General features: G+C 44.5%; 1 protein-coding gene across 1 annotated transcript in view; it reads right to left on the bottom strand.

Annotated features, from left to right (window-relative positions):
• Positions 1 to 1,064: 1,064 nt before the first annotated feature.
• The window catches only part of LOC107113278 (glutathione S-transferase A4-like), a 22,001-nt gene continuing 12,576 nt past the window's right edge, over positions 1,065 to 10,489 (bottom strand). The window contains exons 3-6 of the mRNA XM_015414587.1: positions 8,986 to 9,118; positions 6,664 to 6,805; positions 5,609 to 5,740; positions 1,065 to 1,190 (exon numbers count right to left, since the gene is read on the bottom strand). Of these exons, the coding sequence (XP_015270073.1) occupies positions 1,065 to 1,190; positions 5,609 to 5,740; positions 6,664 to 6,805; positions 8,986 to 9,118 (533 nt within the window). The remainder of the gene's footprint in view (positions 1,191 to 5,608; positions 5,741 to 6,663; positions 6,806 to 8,985; positions 9,119 to 10,489) is intronic.

Raw genomic sequence — 10,489 nt, 5'->3', positions numbered from 1 at the left:
GTGCCCTTAAGTCTGCAAAATTAGTTGGAAAAGGTGGGGGGGGGGGAGCCAGGCTCAGCAGCCTGTTAGAGGTGATCTGGTGGCTTCTGGTACTTTGCAAAGTGACTCTCTGTGTCCTTAAGCCTGCAAAATTAGTTGGAAAAGTGGGAGGGGAGCCAGGCTCAGCAGTGTGCTATAGGTGATCTGGTGGCTTCTGGTGCTTTGCGAAGTGACTTTCTGTGCACTTAAGCCTGCAAAGTTAGTTGGAAAAGGTGTGTGTGGGGGGAGCCGGGCTCAGCAGCCTGCTAGAGGCAATCTGGTGGCTATTGGTGCTTTGCAAAGTGACTCTCTGTGCCCTTGTCTGCAAAATTAGTTGGAAAAGGTGGGGGGGGGGGAGCCAGGCTCAGCAGCCTGTTAGAGGTGACCTGGTGGCTTCTGGTGCTTTGCAAAGTGACTCTCTATGCACTTAAACTTGCAAAATTAGTTGGAAAAGGGGGGGAAGCCGGGCTCAGCAGCGTGCTAGAGGCGATCTGGTGGCTTCTGTCTAATCTAATTGATTTCAGTGGATGATGACTGGAGTCACTTTGCATATGACTGCACTGCAGATTACTGAGGCTCAATTTTAAACAGTATATCATGGAAAATGAAATTTCTTGGTATGCTTTATTTCTTCTTATTTTCTTTTATATAGTCTACCTTTCCCACTGAGATCCAAGCCGGATTACAATTATGACCAAAAAACCCCCAAAACCTTTCCCATCAATCAGAAGGTAGATTACAAAATATGATAACATCAAGCAATCAGTAAGTGGATTACAAGATAGGAAACATTTGAATCAAAGTTTGGGTGTTAATTTTTCCTATTTAGTTGTAAAGGTTCTTGAATCATTCTCAGAATGTTATTAGTTAAATCAATTTCAGCATAATGAATAATTCAGTGTAGTCCATAAATGTTCAGGAACATTAGTACAAGCTCAAATATAAACCGGCTTCGGCTGGGAGGGTGGGGTAGAAATTTGAAGAATAATAAACAGCTCCTCACTAGAAGCAATCTAAATAAGCTCACAACACGTTCCCAGTTTCTTTCATTTCCTGTTGAAGACTCTCTTTGCGGTTGCTAGAAATGTTTCATCAGGAGGAGGCTTCCTCTGACTGCCGGGTTGGAGAAACTTCTTAATTGTAGGAACATCGCTCATTCTCATTTTAAACGCCTAAAAGGCAAAACAGAGTTCATACCCTGAAAAATAATCCTGCAATATAAAAATAGCACTAAGAATTAAAAATACAAATTCTTTTTTTAAAAGCTGCCTGTCAAAACAAGCTCCTGTTAAAATGAGATTGTACACGAATGCAACTGTGCGTGCTCTCGTGTTGCCATGTCACACAGAACACAATTAAGGATTCCTGGTTTGAAACAAACCCCTATTCCTCATGATGTACGAATGGCAGTACCTGGATAAATCAAATGTTGCCTACTTCGCACATTTCAGGATTCTATACTGTGGTTTAATCCAGGTACAGAATTCCAGTTAGAGGAGAATAAACAAATGCTGATTCACCTTGCTGCCTGGATTCATACATCTTGGGACCTGGAGATAGTTTCTGACTAGGAATTGTATTCCATGCAGGAGTATAAACTGCGAGAGGGGGCACCAGGGCAGTTGGGACACAAAGCCCCCCCCCCCCCCGGATTTCCCAGAGAGGGCAGCCCCCCCCCCGCGGGGTGCCAGGTAGCATCATGAAGCAGCTTAGGCTTAAACTGTGCAGTCTCATTCTTTCCATCTGCACAAATGCTACCAAATCCACTTTCTTTCTATGGGACTTCGGGACATTTACTTGCCACATAGGAGCACCCCTGCACTACATTACCTTATTTTTTTCTCACTTTGCTGCCAATTTTGGGGAAAGAATGCAGTAAAAGATGGCTGTCATGCTGGTCGGAAAGTACCGATTTTCCTCATCTTGCCCACACAGCGGCCATTTCCCCCACAGGGCTTATTCTCTCCCCCTGTCACTGTGGAGCTTTTTAGATTTTTTTAAATTGTCAACTGAATATTGTTACACTGAGATAACATTATAAAATATGTGTATAATAGGCTGTATCAATTCCCAACTTTCATCTTTTAAAGTAAATTTATAGCACCTTAAGTTGAGGAGATATAAGGGGACAGGCCTATCTTCTCAAGAAAAGGGTATATAGACTCACTTCTTTAAAACTGAAAGCTGGGGATTCAGAGGACATTACGCAGATTGCTATACCTTTATACTAGTATAAAAACATTCAATAGCCAATTTAAAAAGAACACAAAATCCCTGATAGTGACAAAGAGGGGGAACAGCTACCAGAGGACCAGAGCAGGGAAACTTGCCATATTGGAAGCCCTGTTGCTGCTGAGTTGTGTTGGCAGTTTCAACTGCAATGAGAAACTACACATGCCTGTCCCTGTATGGAAAACACTGTGTATTCAGACATCAAAACAAGCTCCAACTAAGCCAAGATCTGTACAAATACACCTTATTGTCATGCTTGTGTGTACCTTCCTCTCCCTTCTCACATAGACTCAGGAGCATAGACACACGTCAGTCTCGGGCGGGGCGGGGCGCACATGACTGAATCTAGTTCAGGCCCACTCTTAGTAATCTATATTAAATTATTTAAATATGAAATACTTTATATTTCCCAAAAACATACGCCATCAACAATTAATTGTGTGGTTTTAAAAAATGATTTTACTTGTAATAGTCTGAATTTTAGTCAAAGAAAGATGACTTGTTGAGAGGAAAGATGTCATGAACTCCTTCACTGAGACAATATTTAATTTGTGTGCGAAAGGAAACACTTCCTCCCTCCCCCTTTTTCTTCACAACTTAGGCTGAGTGTGCAACTGGCCCAAGGTCAAGTAGTGTGCTCCATAGCTAAGTGGGGATTTGAACTTTGGTCTCTCCAATCTTAGACCAACACTCTAACTATCCCACTCACATACAGTCTGAAGAAGTGAGCAGTGAACATAAGAACATAAGAGACGCCAATGTTGGATCAGGCCAAAGGCCCATCCAGTCAAACACTCTGTGTCACACAGTGGCCAGAAATACCAATGCCATCAGGAGGTCCACCAGTGGGGACAGGACATTAGAAGCCCTCCCACTGTTGACCCCCCCCCAAGCACCAAGATGACAGAGCATCACTTGCCCCAGAGTCCCTATCTATACCTTGTGGCTAATAGCTGTGACTCACAAAAGCTCATACCCTACCACAAATTTTGTTAGTCTTTAAAGCACTGCTGGGCTCTTTTCTACTCACATACTGGATACTCAATATGAATCTCCAAATGAATCTCAGAACCTGCAGTAAATCCATAGTAAATACTGGTTTCTAAAATACCCTGACCTGAAATTATGGGAGCATTTGTTTGGTTGGAGTAAGGTCCAGGACAGCAGAATTGCCTCACTTTCTATATTTGGTGAACCAGCAAATTGAACAAAGGCAAAAAAATGGCTATTTGCATATCTTCCATTTCTTCTCTAAAGCTGCTAGTTCTAAAATACCAAAATCACCTTAATTCTTCAGGGAAAAGGCATCACAGCTAGACCAGGTATAGGCATGACCTAACTCACATCTCCAAGACAATACTGTCCAGAATCATTTTTGAGTCTAACTGGGAACTTCACAGTGAGTGGGTTGGATCCAGCGCTGGATTGTCTGCTAGTGGAAAGGGGTGGTGATTGTCACTGATCCCCTCCTTCCACTACAATTTGCCCTCATGCTCTTACACAGAGTCTCCTGTCCCCCATAGGCACAGCATTTAGAGGAGAATTTGGGGCTACAGCAGGAAAGGGGAAAGGTAAGGAGGTATCACTCTGAAGATGGAAATCCTGCCCATTTGCAGAAATGACTGCTGTTTCCAATGCAAAATATGAAGGGGGGAAAAGTTAAATAAATGCTATGGTAATAATAAGTAAGGAGCTGCGGTGGCTCAAGTGGTTAAGACGCTGAACTGCAGGCTGTGGAAGGTCAGTAGTTCAGCAGTTCAAGACCCGAGTTGCCGCATGACGGAGTGAGCTCCCGTCTCTAGTTCCAGCTCCTGCCAACCTAGCAGTTTGAAAGCAAGAAATTGCCAGTAGATAAATAGGTACCACTTCAGTGGGAAGGTAACAGTGCTCCGTGCGCCTTGGTGTTTAGTCCTGCCGGCCACATGACCACGGAAACGTCTTTGGACAGCGCTGGCTCTTCGGCTTTGAAATGGAGATGAGCACCACCACCCTAGAGTCGGATTCGACTGGCTTTCGAGCAAGGGAACCTTTACCTTAATAATAGGTGAATACTTCAGAGATATTTTAACAAGGAATAAGCAAAAACCAAGTGAACAGAATGATCCCCCCACCCCCAAGGGATTCAATAAAGTTCTTTGAGACCTAAAGCCAAATTCTTTTACCCAGCAGCCACTTGTATAGCTTTCTTACAATTTTTTGTAATGAAAACCAGTCCTGACAGACTACAACTGGGAGGAATAAAGGGGACTAGAGGTGTGGGGGGAAACTGGAGGTGCTGCTTAACCCTTTGAGCTATTTTTGCTGTTCAAAGTTACCCTGAGCTGTTTGTTATCAATCAATCAATCAATGAGAACCTTTATTGGCATATTGACAGAACATACAGCAGGGAGACAAGGATACATCCTTTACACTTGTAACTGAAACAATCTTCTCGCCTTAATAGCACAACAGAGAAATTTAGCTACAGCTTCTATGATCTCAGGGTTATTTTATTATTTATTTAAATAATAAATAATAGTGAAATGATCTTATAGTCATCAGATTGTCCTACTTGACTCTGATAAAGAGTTTACTTACAGAGATAAGCTCATTAAAAACACACAGGAAACTCGTACATCCAGCTTGTTCCTCTGTCACACAGCTCATCATAGGACAATGGTAAAAAATGGATCACATTAAGAACCTAGAACACAGTGCTGCAAGCCCCCCCTCCAACTTTCAGTGTAATTCAAGCCACAAACTCTGGCTCTCCGCAAACCATAAACTCTGGTTTTTACTATTGTAACATTTCTGAGCTTGCATAGTGTTATGTATTGAGACTGAAACACTGCAGGACGGTGCTGCCAGAGACAGGGTGAGCTTGAAGCTGAAGAACAATAGACCAACAGGATTCTGGCAGTAACCAATCCAGGCGTAATGTTATGTGAATAGCCTATCATTGGGAGTGGATGTGTTTGGGGTGTGGCAATTGCATGCAATATAACTGAGCTGAGGCTCTGGTCTGCAGTCTCGTTCTGGCTGAAATCACTGAATAAAGTAGAGCTGATCACTAGACTGGGAGTCTGTTCATCCATGAAACTATTTAACACGTAGCAAACTTCCTTGTTCTCAGTGGTGTCAGATGCTACACAGCAGCACCAGTTTACTGGAAGTATTGGAAGTCGTGGACTGGGCCCTGCTAAGTGAGAGTTTTCCTCAAATGGAATACGGTTTGCTCTGTCAGAGGAAGAAGCTCACTTTGCAGAAGGGAGTCACTGGATCCAACCTATTGCCAGGCAAACTTTTTCTGAGCCATAGTGAGGGTTTATGTTATCAATGACATCAAATATATGATTATTTGGTCACCTTTTTTTTTTACCTGCAGTAAAGGAAACTGTGAGAGAACGATGGGCTCCTTCTCTTCTACCATGAGTATGGCCTCAATTAGTTGAACATCAGCCCAGGTTAGTTGGTTTCCCACCAGAAAATGCTGGTCGCTATCTTTTAAAACCTATGAGATAAAAGTTTAATGGATGCAAACAGATCACATTCACTCATAAGCACATCTCTAAAGCATTATTATAGCACAGAGGTACTGAAGCCTCTGTGCATACACTAACCACAGATTCCTCAGCCTTCATTCAACCAAATCCAACCACCTTGCTTCTCCACAAGAGGAACTCTATTGGCTCTATTGGCCCATTAGACCAGACCATTCTGCTTGGTGCCCAGAGGCAGATCTCTGTCCAAGCAATTCAGGTTCTGGTCTCCTCCGGGAGCTCATTCCACCAGGCAGGGGCCGCCACCGAGAAGGCCCTGGTCCTTGTGGCGACCAACTTTACATCTCTGGGGCCCGGCAGAGTTAGTAGATTTTGGGCCCCAGACCGTAGTGCTCTTGGGGGAACATACGGGATAAGGCGGTCCCTCGGGTAGGCTGGACCCAGACCATGTAGGGCTTTATAGGTAAGAACCAGCACTTAGACCAGACCATTCTGCTTGGTGTCCAGAAGCAGATCTCTGTCCAAGCAAATCAGGTTCTGGCAGCCCTGCTAGGCCAGCAGTGCAGGAGAAGGCAACAGGCGTGGCTTATGTGTCTCAGCACCTCCTAGACTTGCCCAGCCCCCAGCTCAGTCCAAGTCAGATTCCCGAGACGCAGGCAGCACCATTGGGATTTGGCTGCTTGCACCAAGTTTGTTTGAACAAATAAAATAAGGTGTATATGTCACCTTGTTTGACCCATCAGCATTTTCACAGGTAGATGGTGCATTTTTTTCAGCACATGGGCCAAAACAGGTTTCATCTCTTTGCATTACATAGTTTGCTTCTCTCTAAGTCAAAATGCTACCACCCACTGCCAGCAGTGACATTATTTGTGATGTTTTTATTGAAATATACTGTGATTCAACAGAACATTTTTGTCTATTTGTTACATACTTTTTCATATACTGGGAAGTATCTTTTTGTGGCTCGTTCAATGATCAAATTAAGATTCTTCTCCTTTTCTTCGGGCTCTAGTTTGTAGTGAACCCTGATTAGTCCCATGAGGTCTATTGTTCCTTCCACATACATATCAATTCTGGGAGGGGAAACAGCCACAATGAGTTACACTTGCTATGGTCAATGTTATTCAATCACACCTTATGGCTGCTGTTCTCAAACTGTGGGTTGTGACCTAAAACAAGGTTGTGGCCCTCTCACAAGTGTAGGCTTAAACTCCTGAGCTGGAAGAGAAGACTGTTTCCCTTAGAGGCAGGAAGAGCAGAGAGGACTGAGTTACCTCATTCCCTTCTCCTCTCAGTGGTCCCATTCATTTCCAAGAGCACAGCTTTCTCCAAACTATCAGCAGCATGAGAGGCATTGGGCACGGTTCCCAGAACTCCATCAACAATGGCTAAGTTTGAACCAACCTTTGCCCAGGAGCACTGGATTCCAAAACTAGGGTCTGTTTAGATGTAGGTTCCAATCAATGTAAGCGTCACTATCTTATGGAATTTCTTTTTCATGTATACAACACTCGTTTCTATTTATCTCTGCAGGAGCCCCACTAATCCCACAGTCATAACAAGAGAACTCTCAGTGTTCCCCTAGTCCATGAGATTCCCTGTGACTCTGTTCACATGTAACATCAAGCCAAGATTTGGCTTTATCTGAGCAAACTTGGGACTAGTCAGACCCCCACCTCCCTCAGACTGTAATTTCTTCTCTTCCTGCCTGGTTCAAGGTCATTACATCCGAACAGGCAAACTATTACTTACTTGCTCTCCAAACTAGGACTGCAAATCACCATCACTTGCAATTCTAGCCCTGTGCAGATAACCTATCTGCTCATTCACTCACCAGCACACTGCCACCGCCGCCCCCCCCTTCCCACTGTAATGACAGAGTCATTTGCACAGTACAAATGTGCAGGGGAAGTAACTGTGTTCACAACCCCTCCCTTTGATCAGCAATGTTTGGGAAGCAGTGTTGCTGAACATGGGAGTCGGCACTTCCTCTGTGAGTTTGTACCATGCACAAAATTCCGTGATTGCAGGGTCAGCAATGGTCAAACCCACTATCTCCTTCCATGCAGTGCATCAACACACCAGCGGGTTGTCTGCACAGGTCTTCTAGTTTGCAAGGAAGCACAAACCATACTTTGCTGGTTCAGACAGAATGGCAAACTAAGGGAGGAGGAGAAAAAGAATCAAAATACTCAGAGAGGAGAATGGAATGCCTCATAGGATTCAGGGTGCCTCTGATACATTGCCTCAACTAATCTTTAGAAAAACCCACAAGGTAGGCCAGTATGATTCTCCTCCTCTCTCAGATGGAAAGCTGAAACTGAGAAATAGTGATTGTTAGACTACTCGGGGAGTTCATAGAAGAGGAGAGATCTGGATCTGGCCCTTCTAAGCTTGCTTTCTTGAGGTGAATTTACATGAATTTTCAGTCTGTCTCCCAAAGAATTGCTAACACCGTCACCACCCAGATGAATCACTTTGGATCATTACTTCTTAGAAGGTTAAATAAGGTGGGAGGAGAGAAAGCAATGTGATGACTGATAATAGCCTCAACATGTCAGTTAACCCAGCCTTTTGCTTTCAATTAGAAAGAAAGGGGTGTACACTGCAAGCATATACATACATGCTTCATGCTCAAATGGACATGTTGATTCAGTTGGCCATAGTACAGAAGGCTAAAAACAATCCCTCCCCAAGTTCTTTAAGATTCCATGAGTAAATAGTTTCCACAGTGTAGTGTATCCAGCCCTGACAAGGCCGGGCAAGTCCGTACTTGCCCAGGGACAAAACCTCCAGCTTCGTATCTAAAGACAATGGGCCAGGAGGATCCTAGCCGGCCCTATCAGATGGCTAGGTCCCAAATCGTGAGGCCAATAGGTCTCTTGGTTACTGTAAATAGCCTATCGGGGACTGGGGTGTGTTTTGGTGGTGGGTTTCCAAGGGAATATAAACCGGCCTGCGAGCCGGCCAAGGTGTCTTTGTCCCTGACTAATAAAGGTATGCTTAGCTGAAATCACTCTCCGTCTGCATACTTTTCACACAGTTTACCCCAGTATCGTGTCAGTGCTAATTAATGGCACTTCTTAGCTAAAGCCAAGTTGCTTCTGCAATTTGTATCAAGGTGGCCCTCTTAGAGCCTACCCTAAAGTCTATTTGGTATAGTGCACTAAGTGTACTTTGGACAAGTGCCTTTGGACAGAGGCATTTTGCCTCTTCATTAGATATGAAAGCCATGTAGTTGTTAATACAGTACAGAGCTCTTTCCTTCAAGGTCTTCCCATAGAGGTTGTGTTTTGCAGCTATGTAGTTGAGAATGGCTCGAGTTTGCACCAGCCTCAGTCCATCAATTTCCACCATAGGGACTTGTTGAAAGAGCAGGTATCTATCTGTTGAAAGAGAAACATGTCACACCATTTAGTTTATGCATACCCTTTCAGGGCTCTCTCTCTACACCAAGACAATGTTAAGAGCTTCATGGGCCAGTTGCTCTGTGAGGCAAAGCACCCTGATTTCTCCCCCCCCCCCAAGGGTTAATGTGAACATTACTAGGTCTGCTCTGGCTTGAAGGTGTCCGTAATAAGGCCTCCCTGTCTACAGCATCCTTATCTCCTTCAAGGCCGGATTCAAGAATGTGTTAATTGGCTAATCCTGGGAACCTGTGTCCAGCTCTTTAACTAGGTGGAAGGGGGAAGCAGGAGTAGATGTTGTCATCTTCTAGAGGGTCCCATCAAGCGAGTTCCTTGATTGGGTTTGGGAGACCACTTGATGCCAGATTAATTAAACTGTAGACAAGAGGGAAGCCATGCAACTTCATGATCCGACTGGGCAGTGGCTCTGACTATGCCAAGTCCCACTGCAATGTACTGCTAAATAGACATTGGTTAGGCCTCTAGTTTGGACTGTGATATTCTAAAAGGTGTGCCATTTAATACCAGATATTGAAGTATTAGAGAAGTTAGCTTTTCTTGCTGCAGGATTGTAGAGATTGTGTTGACTAGTGATATCTTATTTCTTAAAATCTCCCTTATATATAAAAGCCGAATGGTGGTGGCACTTCTCTAGAACATTCCACACGCTCCGGAATTGGTTGGCGCCCTGGTGTGTCACTCAGAATCTGTCACTATCCACTGGCTGCATTGCTTGAGTCTTGCCTCCAACATTCTAAACAGTTTGCTGTCCCCCGCCCCCATAGCCAGTCAGAACACAGATTTTATTTGCATATGCAGCCTCATTGGCCTTTGCCTTGGAACACAGAGGTCATTTGCATATGCGACTTGATTGGCTTTTGCCTCTAACATTCTAAACAGTTTGCTGTTCTGAGGTAAAATGTGTCCAATCTCCAGGTGAGGGCTGGAGATTACTCAGAATTACAACTGCTTTCCAGATGGCAGAGATCAGTTCCCCTGGAGAAAATGGTGGGCTCTGTATCCTTATATGCTGCTGAGGTGGCCCCCGTATGACAGCCAATGTGATGTAGCAGTCAGGGCTTCAGAGCATGGGAGAGGCTGCAGATGTGTGGGGGGTAGAAAGCTGAAGAGTGAGGGGGAAATAAAGGTAGGTTGATGATTGGCTGGGGAGGAGATAGAGTTGCCAACTCCAGGTGGGAAATTCTTGGAGATGTGAGGGATGGAACCTAGAGAGGGTGAAGTTTCAGGAGGCGTGGGACCTCGGACAGGTACAAAGCCATAGACTCCACCCTCCAAACCAACCATTCCCCTTCTGGGGAACCATCATTGCCAATCTCCAGGTGAGGGCTG

Source organism: Gekko japonicus, unplaced genomic scaffold, assembly GCF_001447785.1.
Source record: "Gekko japonicus isolate JY-2015 unplaced genomic scaffold, Gekko_japonicus_V1.1 scaffold671, whole genome shotgun sequence".
In the NCBI taxonomy this organism is placed as follows: Eukaryota; Metazoa; Chordata; class Lepidosauria; order Squamata; family Gekkonidae; genus Gekko; species Gekko japonicus.
Note: the sequence above shows the minus strand (reverse complement) of the source record. Positions and strands in the feature narration are given on the sequence as shown.